The sequence below is a fragment of the Sander vitreus genome, chromosome 5, assembly GCF_031162955.1.
Source record: "Sander vitreus isolate 19-12246 chromosome 5, sanVit1, whole genome shotgun sequence".
NCBI lineage: Eukaryota > Metazoa > Chordata > Actinopteri > Perciformes > Percidae > Sander > Sander vitreus.
In genome coordinates this window covers 11,747,523-11,762,514 of record NC_135859.1, presented here as the reverse complement: position 1 = coordinate 11,762,514, position 14,992 = coordinate 11,747,523, and the positions used below count along the sequence as shown (strand labels likewise).

At 41.9% G+C, this 14,992-nt stretch overlaps 1 protein-coding gene across 1 annotated transcript in view; it reads right to left on the bottom strand.

Annotated features, from left to right (window-relative positions):
• The window catches only part of citb (citron rho-interacting serine/threonine kinase b), a 66,266-nt gene that overhangs the window by 11,886 nt on the left and 39,388 nt on the right, over window positions 1-14,992 (bottom strand). The window contains exons 15-29 of the mRNA XM_078249624.1: window positions 14,183-14,380; window positions 9,985-10,178; window positions 8,974-9,109; window positions 8,772-8,876; window positions 8,375-8,515; window positions 7,979-8,086; window positions 7,024-7,080; window positions 6,842-6,962; window positions 6,503-6,661; window positions 6,274-6,297; window positions 3,308-3,478; window positions 2,658-2,838; window positions 1,260-1,348; window positions 1,020-1,124; window positions 528-697 (exon numbers count right to left, since the gene is read on the bottom strand). Of these exons, the coding sequence (XP_078105750.1) occupies window positions 528-697; window positions 1,020-1,124; window positions 1,260-1,348; window positions 2,658-2,838; window positions 3,308-3,478; window positions 6,274-6,297; window positions 6,503-6,661; window positions 6,842-6,962; window positions 7,024-7,080; window positions 7,979-8,086; window positions 8,375-8,515; window positions 8,772-8,876; window positions 8,974-9,109; window positions 9,985-10,178; window positions 14,183-14,380 (1,959 nt within the window). The remainder of the gene's footprint in view (window positions 1-527; window positions 698-1,019; window positions 1,125-1,259; window positions 1,349-2,657; window positions 2,839-3,307; window positions 3,479-6,273; window positions 6,298-6,502; window positions 6,662-6,841; window positions 6,963-7,023; window positions 7,081-7,978; window positions 8,087-8,374; window positions 8,516-8,771; window positions 8,877-8,973; window positions 9,110-9,984; window positions 10,179-14,182; window positions 14,381-14,992) is intronic.

Here is a 14,992-nt window from a genome sequence, read left to right as displayed (position 1 = left end):
AGTACCGATCCGATACCAGTGTGTCATATATTTTATTATGTTTTAACAACTGTATACTACTATCCCTGTATGGATGTGATATGATTTCTATCTTTGTTGTCGGTCTGGCTCAGGTTAAACTCTTTGTGAAACATGAACAAACACAAACAATGAATGCCACAGAACTTCTTCTTTTATTCTCCAGTTTGACAGTCTGTTATAACGAGAAAATAACATAAATAAACTATTTAACGTAGATTTTCTTTAGGGCTTTATTACATGGTATCAGATCGGTGCATAAACTCCAGTACTTCCCGATACCGATACCAGCATTTTAGGCAGTATCGGAGCCGATACCGATACTGGTAACATCTCTACTTGAAATCAATTCTTGAAGAGTATAACATCCGCTGCTCATGAATAGGCCCCACACAGTTTAACAGCAAGTTTACTACGGTCATAAAGGTTTATGATTTGAGCCAGCAGACATCGAGGACAGAGAGAGCCAATTGCCCCAGTCGCCCCTCGCCTGCTCCAGAGATACTCACTGCGTCGGCCTCGGCCTTCTCCCGTGAGGCTCGCGCCCCGGCCACCACGGACTCCATGACAGCCACCCATCGCTGCTTGTCTGGGAAACTGGGAGCCATGAAGCAAATTGACTGTCCAGGCCAGCATGGGGTGTGACAACGGGACTCCAGCTTCAGGACGTAGGGAATATCTGACACACCAGAAACACAAGTAAGGTATGCCTTCAGAACTATATTTTCATGGTTTCTAGTTAATTGTAGTAAAATCCAACTATTATTCATTTTACTTGGACTCTCTGGAACCCCTGGGGGTCTCCAGGCCAAACTTGGAAATCATTACTCCTCTAAAATACATTTCTAAAGAAGTTTAGAATATGACAATAAAGTAAAGTAAACAGCTTGACAAAAACAACAACAAGCAAGAGTGATAAAGTGGAGGAATAGGATAAATGTAAATCAATGTTAGGAAAGTGATTCCAACATACAGAGAACAGCACACTTTGTATATTGTACCTGACTTGGCTGTGTTGGGGAGCTCAGATGCCCCCACTGCTCCATGAACAACCACCTCTCCATCTGACATACACAGGTCAAACTCTTCCAGTGGCTTCACTGAATCTGAATAACACACAGAAAGAAAAAAAAACATGCTTGTAACTACTGGCACTAGTTGTCAGGTTCAACTGATCTGCTCTGGTAGATCTATGAAATGTTGCTACATGTTGTTCTGTTACACAGGTAAAAGAAAGCAACCTTCTCTGGGCTCTATCTCGTAGATGGACACTTTAGTCCCATCCAGGACCATATATTTTCTCTCCCAGCCCTGGCCTCGCTTCCCATTCCTGCAAACACACAAGGCAACTGCATTACTACAAAGCATAGATGATGACATGGATCCAACGTTTTTTTTGCAGGAAACTCTACAAATGCCTTTGTTTGAATGAGTTTAAGTACCAGATGGGCGGACTTTGCCAGACATCACATAACTACGAGTGGCCTGAGAGGATTTGTGTTTAGTAACATCGGCCTGCCTGATCAGTGGGAGGGGAGGACACACGCTCACAGTGAGGGAGTACAAAAGACAAACTACTGTATATTCCTTGAGACAAATTTACTAATAGGTGTGAAGAACATGGCAGCTATACAACATCAAGTGTCCTAATAGTTGCTACCACAAGCCTACAGAACAGCTTTGATGCTCCTTGGCATAGACTGTTCTCCTTGGCATAGATTTTACAAGTTTTTGATCCACATCGTTTTAGGTCCGTAACCCTAACCCTAACCATAACCGATTATACAACAACGGTTATAATCAAACTGTATTTATATTGTGAGGCAATTCGCTCTCACAAAACAAAACATTTCCCTAATTGAATAACTATCACACATATAAACACAAAACTGCTTTGCTAGCTCAATCATGTTGTAACTAATCTGCTGAAAAAAATAAATGTTCCATTGACACAGATTTAGCTCCTGTACGTCCGTGAAATTCACATTTAGCAGCTATTTTTAACATAGCGCCGAGTCACAGGCACAGCTGGTCCAAAAATGTTCAGTGCTCAGAGCTTTTGTGTGTTCCACTGTGGTTCATGAATACAAATGTTTCAAAAACAGTTTTTCAATTCAACTCTGTAATGTTGACATAGAAGTGGCGGTGTAATATTTGAAGGGATGCGCCAGGTGTGCTCAAAATGGCTCTGGATGTGCTGTCATGCTGATTTGAGCACGTTCCAAATGTCTAGTTGACCATTCAGATTGCCTGGTCGGATCTACTTGTTGTATAACTTATATTCAGCAGCTCATTGCGTTGTGTATAAAGTTCTGTATGCATCAGCAAGTCTCTACTTATTTATTAATGTTATTCCTGTGATTTTTCACCTTACTTTTCTGTGTCAGTCAGACACAGCATCATGTGAAGATGCTGGTGGACGTGTACCTATGCACAATGTCTGGATGCCTCTCTGGCCCATGTGATTAAAAAGACCAAAATGTTGTAGTCCATCAAAAGAATCAGCTTTGTTTTGGTCATGTGATGTGTGGGAACTGTAGGGGTCCCATGCATGATCTGCACCCTCAATAGTAAAACTGAATGGCACAGAGCAGTGAGAGGAAAGCTTCAACAATGACATTATTGTGTCCATAGCTAACCTAGGCTGTTTCATCCAGCCCTCTAGGTGCATGTGTCCGCTGGCCTCTTTGAGCTGTTGGCCTTGGGAGCTGCCTTTGTCCCGACACAGGCCCTCAGACAAATGCAGGGAGCAGTCACTGGACATGCCACATGTGGCTGGGAGGGAGGGGGAGCATTTTGGGTGGCACAAAGCGTGACATTCTGAGGAGAAAAAAAAACACACTGTTATTGAGAGCAATGCCATACAAGCTTTTGGCTCCTCTGCACAGGTGCACGGCACAGTGCTCGTCAGTTAAACATCTCAAAACAAACATATAGTAGAAAAAAAAAAAGTCTGGAAAAATGAAAGGCTCTAATCAGACAAAACAATGTTATAAAAAAGGTTAGGCAGACCAATGGGAATGAGTGAGAGGCAACAGCAGCAGCCATCACCATGTTTTCACACATCATAATAACACTTCCATTCATCATCTTTATTATAATTTCCATGAATAAAATATAAAATACATAACAAAAATAAATAATAGGAAGGCTGAAATTTCAATTTTTACATTTATTTATGGGGCAACAAATTAAAATATAATACTATGTTAACGTTATTCTGTTTACATAAAGATAATGTGGATCATTTGGTTCAGGGCTGCCCCTTGGAAACACATCTGTAACTCACCAAGACAGGTAGCAGCCTGGCGACCAAAGTGCACAGTATCCAGGCACACAGTACACTTGGCAGCTCTCATGTTGAGTCCCACTGTGAAGCGGTGAGGGGTGTTGTGGTGTACCACCCTCTCTCTCTCCCTCTCTCTGTCTCTCTGACTGTCCTTCAAACGGCGGCTAAACTCTGAATACAGTCAGGGAACACAGTGAGGGCAGGCTGCTCCAGCATGTCTTATCGTGTCAGGTACATTCATCACTTTCAAACCTCAGTGCACCATGCCAAACCCTCTAATGGAATCAGTTCAACAAAAGAAAGTTTCCAAAAGAACTGTAAGATGTTTAGAAAAATGCATAAGCAAGTAAACTCTGGAAACAAAGAGTTTACTGAAAAAGAATATTGAATCCCTTGTGCTTGTGCCCACTCACTGTTGCATTTTAAAGGCATTATCCAGTCAGTAGAGTAGTTTCCTACTGTGTGTACTTTGTTTTCATAACTATTTACTTGTAGATAATTATCAACTCAGAAAGTATGTATTTTCTGTAGTTTTTCTTTCTCATAATATATACTTATTAGTCTACTAATAGCAACATGTTTTATATAATTACAATAATTATTAGACCCACCTTGGTGAAGGGCTAACAACATCTTTAGAGTTGAGTAGAGGACGGCATCCTGGTTCTACTGTGAACCAGGTGCTGGAAACAGTGATTGCAAGAGACGTGAGGAAGAAGCTTAGGGCCATGCCTTTAATCATTTGGATCATAGGGGCTGATCGATTTGGAAAGAAGGAGCTGAAAGCCAGATCAAACACCCAGCCAAAGGAAAACAGATGCCTGAAAGAGATAGCAATCCTAAGAGGCGCATTAAGAGCTTGTGCCGAGCTGAGTGCCACTGGAAGTGGCAGATGAAGGAAAGGGTGGCCTTCACCAAGAACCCATTGAAATATCGGTCAAAACTCTTGGGCGACAAAAGATCAGCGGAGTTGAGAGCAACAAAGGAGGAGGTGGAGGAGCACCTCCGTCAAGTCCACAGTGACCTCATGAGAAAGGACAGCCTGGAGATGGAGAAACAAACCAGCTGAACCAACTATGGCAAAATGGCATTCTGTACAACGTGTACGAGTATTGCGAGAGGCTCAGGAGACAAATCGGGAAGTTACTGAGGGTGACATGGAGGAAGAACTTCCTTGCTAACGGTTGGTTGTTTGCTGAGGGATCTTTCATCCCTAAAGAGGAAAAATCCTCAGAAATCAAACAATTCTGAATCATCTTACTCCTCAATGTGGCACGCAAAATCTTCTTTGGGATCAGACAAGGAGGCTAACTACTTTCATGTTGGACAACAAGTACGTGCACACTTCAGTTCAGAAAGGTTGAGGTTGCAGCGCTACTTCAACCAGTTCAAGATGTGTTTCACCTGCGAGAACTTCACCACTGACGGGCAGGGACTGAAGGTGGGCATTGTCACTGTGTGCATAATCTCACTGATTCCGTTGTCCACAACCATGAACCTTTTCGTCAAGTTGGCAGAGAAGTTACGTCGTGATGCAGTACTGCAAGTGGCATCCAACAGCCGCCCAACATGACAGCTCCAATATTCATGGACAACCTCACAATCACAGTGAGATCAGTCCCGAAGGGAGATGGATTTTAGAGAACTTGGTCGAGCTCATCGATTGGGCAAGGTTGGAGTTCAAACCTGCAAAATCCAGAAGCCTACTACTGAAGAGAGGGCGAGTCCAGTTTCGGTTTTGCTTTCAGATCATTTTCAGATTTATGACAGCCGTGTGGAAGAGTGGCTTATCTAGCAAGTATGGCTGCACGCTCATCAGAAAGCCAGCCAATCTTGAGCATGTCCTGTCCTCATGTCGGTCAAGTGTGACGGATGGGAAATTCCTGTGGCGACACGACCAGACTCTGACACAGTTGGCTGCTGGTGTAGAGCAGGCAAGAAAGAAGACAAAACAACTTTCTAATAGCCCCGTTTCATCCACTTTCTGGAGAGTGTAGCAGCAGCAGAGATGAGGAGCAAAAGGGTACTAACTCCCAGGCACAGCAAGCGACTGGAAGATGCGGGAAGACCTTAAGAAACAACTTACATTTCCAAAGGCGATAACCTACACTAACCTCAGACCCGATATTGTCCTCTGGTCTACAGGTCAAAGGCAGGTGGTTCTCATCAAGCTTACAGTACCCACCCCCACCCCACCGAGACGTCATGCGTTTAAATAGACAAACATCAAGTAAGGAGGGTGCCCCCTTGAAAACCTGCAGAAGCCACATAACTCAGGCCCAGTATAGAGGGGCCTGCTCACAAATGGTACAGGGGTGAGTACATGTAAAGGTGAGTCAGTTGCGATAACCCGATAACACCAATCATATTTTGCATATATTATTATTATATATATATTGTGTGTCTTTACATTTCTTATTTGATATTGTCGTTGCTTTCTGCTTATATTTTCCTTTTACTTCTTCTCTCTGTTGATGTCACAATCACCAAATTTCCTCAAAAGGATTAATATCAGTTTATAACAACGTAAGATTAAGATAGGGATCGTCCAGGCTTAACTTCGTTGTTGTAACCTGGACCCCTTTGTAAGAAGAAATAAGATGACTGAATAATACCTTTTTTTCAGAGTGTGGGTTCAAACAGCATGTTGTGCATTACAGAGTTTGTCATATGGTACATCTCTGTTAGTGTATGATGTGAAGTTCAGGTGGGATTGTAGTGAGTTCAAATCAGATTGGCTAAGCTTCAGCAACCAAGATAAAATGCTTCAGATTTCTAAAGCTGTGCACTGAGAAGGTGACATTTGACTTAAAGATTTCTCACCTTCACCTGACCAGCCTGGTGGGATCTCACATATTATAAAAGTGCATAGCTTTTAAAATCTGGCCTTTCAAGGATGTGGATGAGGCAAAAGGAGAAGAGTGATAAAGACCAAACTGCAGAAACCATGAGTTTGGACAACTTACTTTCAAAAGTGACCCTCCTTCTCTCTGAAAGGTGTGTGAAAGAAAAAGGATAGTAAGAGTTTCATAAATAAGTGATATTTTATGTGTGTATCTGTGTGTGTGTGTGTGTGTGTGTATGTGTGTGCAGGTAAGGGCCAGTAAGTGTCAAGTTTGAAGCTATAAACCTGCATGTATGTGTCTGTTAGAGAGAAAAAAGCTGCACATGAGGAAACATCATCGCTTCACTCACCCTCAGGTGTTGCAGTCGCCTTCCTGCGTTCTGAGTTGGAGGTTGCCAGGTTGGTCGGGCCCTGCTGGTGCTCAGGAGACTTCACCATGGCAGACATAATCATCTGCTGCCGTGCTGCGGCCGGGTTTGCAGAGTTACCATGATCCTTATACTGGAGCGCTGGTTTTGAAGCAATTGATTTATTGAGCTTATATACATTTTATATGTATGTGTATGATACATTGTTTTATCATGCTGGGTGAACTGTTTACTGTTGTTCAAGGAAGATAGTGTTAGTCGTATACTATGGTGTGCAGAATCGCAAATGTGTTTAATCAGAGTGCATAAGAGCAGTCTCACCTTCCTCTCTCAGAGATCGCAGCTCCGCTCTCATTTTCTGCAAGGCATCTTCCAGCTCAGAGCAGCGATTGCGCTCTTTGTCCAGAGCTATTTTCATGTCACTGTACTGCAGAGGCACCGGCTGGATAGAGGGCACAGGGGAAACCTGGCCTTGCCCCTTGACCCTGGGCCTGACCCTGGGCCTGGGCCTGGGCAGCCATGGCAGCCAACAGGTCCTCTCGACGACGCCCAAACAGACCCTGAGACAAAGGAACCAAAATGTTCTTCAACAGTTTGAAACCATTACTTTGAGCCTTAATTACCCATTGGTTCTGACTCTTGTTGAGTTAATATATGGTGATGATCTACAACTCTTTCTGAATGTGCAAAGAGGCTGGTAGAAGTTGTAATGACAGTTTATGAATAAAGTGACTCATTCGTGAATGTCTTGAATTTAACCTTTATGATAAAGCAATTATCCAAATTGTCATATTAATTCAAAAGCATTCCCTAAACACATTCTAAAAACTCCAATAAATGACCTTATAGTCACTTTGTCCCTTTGCTATCTCAGATATTCAGACGTGCAATCAATCTACTTAATTGCCTCTGTGGAGCTCTTCGTCAACCAGAAGTATTAATTATACTTCCACTAAAAAAAAGAAGGAAAAAAAAGGAATTTTCATAATACTGAAAAAAAAAGCCCAGTCGGCTCTCACAGACTGTTCCCCAATACATGAAATACCTATGTTTTTTCAGGGACGCATGCATGTTAGTGCATCAAACAAAACAAACAAACAACAGAAAAACTCGGATTACAACACACACAGAGAGTAACTTCATTCTCTTCTTAGGATTACTCCACTATATCTTTCAAAGCAAATATTAGTTTGCTGCTATATTCATGCTCTGAATGTTGAGTACGGCTCTTTTAAAGATGTTCATAAGTTGTAGTATCATGTAAATCTTCACAAGCTTTTTCAGAATCAGAATCAGAATCAGCTTTATTGGCCAGGTTTGTGTAAACAAACAAGGAATTTGACTCCGGTTTTGTCTAATGCCAACACTTTTAAAAACGTAAAAGGTTTTCAAAAACATTCAGACCTGTGTAGGAAGACAGACAAATTATACTCAATCCAATTAAATACATCATCTGACCTTTTTCTTTTTGGAGCCACCATGGGCTTGGGCCTGGAGGAAGTCAATGAGCTTGGTCTGCTGGGTGATGGTACCCTCCATTTTCACCTTCTCGTGGGAGTACACAGCCTGCAGGTGGAGCTAAGTGAACATCACTACTGCCATGAATTTCTTCTCAAGTACTTCACTTCACACAGAGAGGGTGACAGAGGGACAGAGAGAACGTGGGATGTACAGTATGCTGTGTGGGGTAAAAAAAATAAAAATAATTAAAGTGTCTATGTGTTTATGTGTCTTTCACTTAAAAAAAAAAAAAAGTGACAGAACAGTGAGAGAGAAACAAGACTGCAAATGACAGAAAGTCCAGCATGTCTACATGTGCATCTCTGAGTATGTGTTCTTTCTGTGTAGCAGCACCTGGATGTTCTCCAGCTGGTATTCCAGGTCAGTCCTTTCAGTCTTCAGCAGGTCAGTCTGGTCCAGAGCGTCCTGCAGCCCCTGGGTCAGGCGGAAGATGTGGGTCTTCTGGGCATCCATCTGCTGCTGCAGTTTCTCTTGCTGTGGAGGTGAAACAGATGTTACATCACCATCTGGACACTGCAACTTTGCCACTCGCACTTCTTACAACTTCCTTTCCGTGATAGCACCAGCTAAACCTTTCAGCATGGTTTGACAAGTTCATTTTTTTATTTCTATTTTGGCAATTAATTTGCAAAAGAGGTATACATCTAACAACATAACATGCAGTAATAAGCACAAAGAAAACTTTTAAACATCTTAAATGTGTACATAACGCAAAAAATACAGAATGTACCTCCTCCAGCAGCCTCTGCTTCAGATCCCTCTCGCTCTCCAGCTTTTGCTGCAAACTGTGGGCGTTCATCTCCAGCACGGCATGCTTCTTCTCCAGATCATTCAACTGAGAACAGAGAGCAGGAAGAGTTTGTTGTAAGATCTGCTAACCAGAATAATACTGTGCCGTAAAAATACTTATTCAACAGTGTGGAAATGCTTACAGTGTCGGCAAGGCTCTCAGTTTTGAGTTTCTGGTCTTTGAGGGCCTGCTGCAGGGCCAGGATCTCAGCTTTGTGCTCCTTAACTGCCTGCTCCACAGCTTGGCGAGACTCAGAGCTGCGCTGCTCTGAACGATGCCTAGACCGTACAGCAAACCATTGTTTACACCGTTGTTTTGAGTCCTTCAGTGCATACTCTTGCAGTTGAACTATCATGTTTTTACTGGCTTTTTTTTGTAACTGATGTACAGTTATTTAAATCAAATCAAATAAAATATGTATCAGAGAAGGTTCAGGTTTTTCCATCCAGTAGTCCACGATATAATTTACCTACAAGACAACATTCCATTTTGAGAAAGGGTGATTTTGTTTTTGCTCTAAATGTTGCTGTTGCTATCAGTGTTGGATCAGCTCCCTCCGCCTACACACATTGAATGCAACCGGTTTGGGCATATTCTCTAGGGTTTGTCAAAAGGTATTCTGGGAAATATATGAAATTATTTTCTGAGTTGGTGTAGGCAGGGCATGTGATAAGAACCGGGTACACCAAAAGCATATTACAGTAAAACACAGATAGAATTTTTTAAGGTGTACTTTTCTTCATCCCAGACCAAAGTCTTTACCCTAAACTAACCCTTACAAGAATAGTGTGTATATACAGTATTGTATTGATTACAGTAATCTCAATTGGAGCTGCTCTACATAATATCTCAATGTCTTAATGTTTGTGCATTAACATTCAGTAACAAGAAAACTCAACACTAAATGGACCTAGAATTGCAAGGCAAACATTACACAAATTTCAATTAAGTCAATAAATGTCCACATCGTTATAGTGATACAGTATGTGTGTGTGTGTGTGTGAGTGTGAGTGTGAGTGTGTGCGTGTGTGTGTGTGTGTGTGTGTGTGTGTGTGTGTGTGTGTGTGTGTGTGTGTGTGTGTGTGTGTGTGTGTGTGTGTGTGTGTGCGCGTGTGTGCGTGTGTTTGTGTGTGGGTGTGTGTGTGATTGTAACCTGTTCTGTTTCTCTGTATCCAGCAGTCTCTGGATGTCCCTGGTCCTCCTCTCAGCCTGGTTCTTCTCCTCCTCCAGTGTTGCCCTCCAGGCGTCCCACTGTCTCTCCTTCTCCAGCAGCTCGTCATTCAGGGTCTCCAGTTCCAGAACCTGCTCCTCCAGCATGGTGCATGTGGTCTTCAGTGTCTCCAGGTTCTGGTACAAAAAAGGGTTTCAGATGAGAAATACCTTTGATACATAAACTGTGGCAAGAACACAACTCCACTTCTCAAGTTGTCATTCTCAGCAAAAAAAAGGCAATTTTATAAAGGAGAGATAAAGAGAGGAATGTAGTTTAACAGCTTTAAAAGTATTGACATTGAGGACTTCTGTTGTCAAAATATTATCACGCAGCCTCAAAAACTGCTAATGCTCATTGACTGAATAAAGATTTCTGACATGTCAACGAATTTCTGAAATTCTGAAACAGTGGAACACACAAAAGTTCTCCAACTAGTATATAAAATGAGTCATTGGATTAAACAACTTATTTGTTACAATGCTCTGAAGTTAACTTTCACTGAATATGTTTGGATCAGCTGTGCCGGTGACGGTGCTATCTTAAAAATAGCTGCTAAATGTGATTTTCGCGGATGTACAGGAGCTAGCTATATCTGTCGATGGCTGACAGTGTGTCTGTCAGTTGGGTACAGAGCTCCGCGTGAGCATAGGCTTTTATGACTGTCAATATAGAGCTCAACAGTGACCGCCCACTTTTTTAACAGCTCTGGTTCCGGAAGTGTTTTTCCCCATTCAATTGTTTCATTGATGTTTCGAAAATTGCTTATATAAAGAGTTTTAAGTCTGGAACCAAGCCAACCAGCCTCGAGATGAATAGTGAGCATAACACGTTTGATTCGGCGCAAAAAAACATTTTGAAAACAGCAAAAAAGGCAAAGGTACAATACCGTGTACATAAACTATGATAGACTTCAACGGCAGAAGCTCGCTCTAGCCGTTCACGGGTAAGGTAAACGTTTCTATGGTAACAACGAGTTGGACAAATCAGAGACGTTGCTGTTACGCTTAGGATTGTGGGTAATGAAGTACTTATCCAAGACATCGCAAATAAAAGACATTTATCTCAAAACAAGGTTGGTGCCCCATGAACTTTTGGCGTGGGCATATACTGTACAATCGCTTAGTCATGTCGTAGCTGGTTTTAAGTCTACCATCGACAGTTACGATATTATGGCTTATACTCCAATTGTCAATGAAGAAATTGTATTGTATTCTTACTTCCGGGGTCGGCTGTGGGCGAGACTGTTGAGGTCTATAGCCAAATCTAACGTTAGCTACTCCGCTGTGCTGTGAAGTAATGTCTGGCTATGTGAGACAAGCGTCTAGCAACATTGTTGTGGATGCTGGGGTCTCAGCCTGGCAACCTCAGTGAACTTCGAGTCTGGAGGAGGGGGCGGGGGAGACGACTCTCCAGTATTTTGAATTTATACTGCAGTAACTATTTTAAACACTAGCTGTCAGTATTACATATTGCACCTTTAAGTATCTAAATCTATCTATGGATTTGTATGTAAAATCTATTTGTTAGTCAAATTTTCAAATTAGAAAAGTACAATATTTCCCTCTGAAATGGACAGTAGTCGAGTAGAATTACACTGTCAACTTACAGCTCCCTGCTTATTATTTCTGGCTACTGAGAAGCTGTGATGGAGGGATCACTATTTAGAAGTAGTGGTGTGAAGGCTTCTCTCCAGGATTTTCACTTGCTGTAGCAATGCAAGGCCTGGGGCTAGCAAGGAAAGTTTTAGCATGGCATATAAAACAGAAGTAATCATTGTCAAAATGACATTACACAAACACGAAATGGCCATTCACTGACTTTCTCCCACCAGAACCTGTTGGTTACAGGCCATCATGCAGGAAGGAGAGTGGGTTAAAAAAAAAAAAAAGCTATCTTAACAATTAACTTCTTCATTTACATGTCAGACATAAAATTCAGTCAGCCATGGCACTACAAAATAGCACCATGCCTAAAATAAAGCACAATCGCAGACAAAGGTGCTTATGAGGAGCATTTGATGGAAGCTTAAACAACATACATGAAGTTCAACATCTAATTTCCCATATAAACCTGTGTGTGTGTACCTTCAGTTTAAATAATAACTTTAAACTACAATTAGCAAAACAGCACCTTTGGAGTCATTTGCATGACCTACACAATGTGCTGTGTTTAATGTCTTACAACGCACTGCTTCAGACTAAGCATTGGGAGACAAATATAGCCTGTGCTGGTGTTGCAGCAACACCACGGGCCTCTGAAGTCCAACGCTTTCACAGCTGACACGACCTGGGAGTGATGGGGATGACACATCCCTCCCACACACCACCCCATCCCTCGTCTATGACTTGCATCGCTGGTTACACAACCAGCAGGACTGAGAGCGCTACTGGACACCCACACACAGATCCTCCCACAGGGGCAGCGCACACATCACACAAGCTCCTCGCTCGTGCTCTCTCTCGCTGCATCCAGAATACAGCTCATAACAATACTGGAATATTCCCAGGGTTTCTGCTGCCTGATTTACACTTAACACTGTCAGCGCTGGGAGAGATGTCTAGGTCACCTGTCAAAGGTAGTGTGGATATATCCCATAATGTAAGTAAGTGGAAACCTTGTGTCTGACTGGCTGTGAGTGGGAAGTGGGAAGTGGGCAGGGGGAAGGAACCTGAACTAAAAGAAGGATTACAACTGTCACAGCTCTGAGTCTCGTCAACAGAAAACTGTGGGTTTTCTTTTTTTTTTTCTTCAAAAATATTCAACTAATGACATCTGATATTTTGTGGCAATTTCATGCAGAAATATGAAAACTACTAGACTATAGTGGTTGGCTCAGTGGTAAGCACTGTGACAAAATTATGGGGTTCAAAAGTCAACTGTTTAATTGTTTGTGTGATTACTTGGTGATAGACTGGCAACCTGTCAAAGGTGTTACAGAGAATGAATGGTTGGAAGACTGCAGTGTTTTCCTGTTTAGTTTTGAGTCATGTTACACTACAAATAATAGCAGTATTAATAAGAGCATGCAAATGTCCTATTACAAACAATTTAAAATTGATATCTAAAAGTGTTCAATACATTCCCCATTAAACTTTGGCAAAGCCTGATTTTTGATCATTTTGAAACCTGCACTGTTTACTTGCTAGCAGTCTTCTTTACTGCCTCTGTTGGCACATCGCTGTGCATTACCGCCACCTGAAGAACAGAGTGGTATCATTGGCAGGAATGTGTATCACTTCACATGCAAGCTCGTGCATGAGAACTAACAAAACAGGGATACATAGATAATAGAAACATTGTTCCATATTGCTACAGGTGGTCAAAAACTCAACAAGGCACCTTTAACTAGAGTACAGGATCTCTGATAGACAACCAAGAATAGCATTGATCAATATTATGAATACAATTAAAGAAACTACATTTTGTTAATCATATTTGGAGTATGACGACATGACTGGCTCATAACTAACTTTTAATTAGAGACCAGTATCAGCTGATTCTATCAACAAATCAATACAACATACCAATTTTAGATAATTGAGCATTTAAAGGTCCCATATTGTAAAAAGTGAGATTTTTTCTGTTCTCGATTTTTTGTATCAAAGCCCTCAATTTACAGAGAAATGCAAACAGCCCATATTCAGAAACGGTGCCTAAAAGCGAGCCAGGACTTGACAGGAGGTCAGGACTTTCGTACGGTTGTGATGTCACAACTATTCTATATAGAGGTAGAAAGTGCCGCTACAGTGCCATTACAGTCATTCCCTGGCTGCAATGACGGAGCAGAGACTCCGAGAGTGCAGATGCAGAAGACCCAGAAACGTTGACCCTTTTTTTGCAAGGGTGCTTAAAGAGACCGGTGCTAAAACGGAGCGTAAATACAAGTATCTTCAGACAGACAGTATGAGAAAAATAATGTATGTTTTATACATAACAAGTATGAACCTGAAATGAGCATAATATGGGACTTTTAATGTCCTCTTGACTTTCTTTGGACTGTTGATAAAAAAAACACATTAGCAGGCACACACACACACACACACACACACACACACACACACACACACACACACACACACACACACACACACACACACACTTATTATCCATAATTACAACAGGACCAGCAGCCAGGTACCTGTTTCTGGTTGTTAAGGTGCATTTCACGGTCGGCCACCTCCCGACGCAGCCGGTCCACATCCTGGCTGAGTTGCAGCCGGTCTTCTCTCTCGTCAGAGGCTTCATCCAGCTGCTTGGACAGGTAGAAGTTCTGGCGGTTCAGTTCACTGTTCTCCTGAGTCAGTGTGGTCAGCTGCTCCTCCAGATCTGTGATCACCTGCAGGAAGTCAACAGGACTCAGACTGCCCGTTTAAAGAGAGGTAAATATACAGAGCACCCACTCTGCACCCAAAATAGATCAACTGAGAAACAAACAACTATGGATAAACCATAATCAGGATTTTCTGAATGAATTTCTGCCCTTTAAGAATTGTTTTTCTTTATTTTTGTCTCTATAGACGGTAACTAGACCTGTAAACAGATATAACTGTTTTGACATTGACATCTACCTCAGGTTTCTAAGCCTGAATACAGTTGACACATAGACTGTGTAATAGGGTCTGGAAAAGGTATCCTTACTGTATTGTGATGTACAATCAGTGTACACAATAAATGTACATTCACTTTACAGTTTACACACATGAAAAGGTCTCGCTTAAATTGTGTGCATATACTGTAGTCATCGCATTGTGCATGTTATTATTCATCCACACAAAAAGCTGACCAAACAGCCCACACAGTTTCTAATGCTGCATTATTACATGACGCAGATATCTAGGGTTAGTGATATAATGCAGTAATCATTTTAGCAAGATATCTCTTCTAGGCTACTTGTTAAACATTCGCATTTAGAGCAAAGAGCGGGCTAATCATTTCATCAGCATCAGTC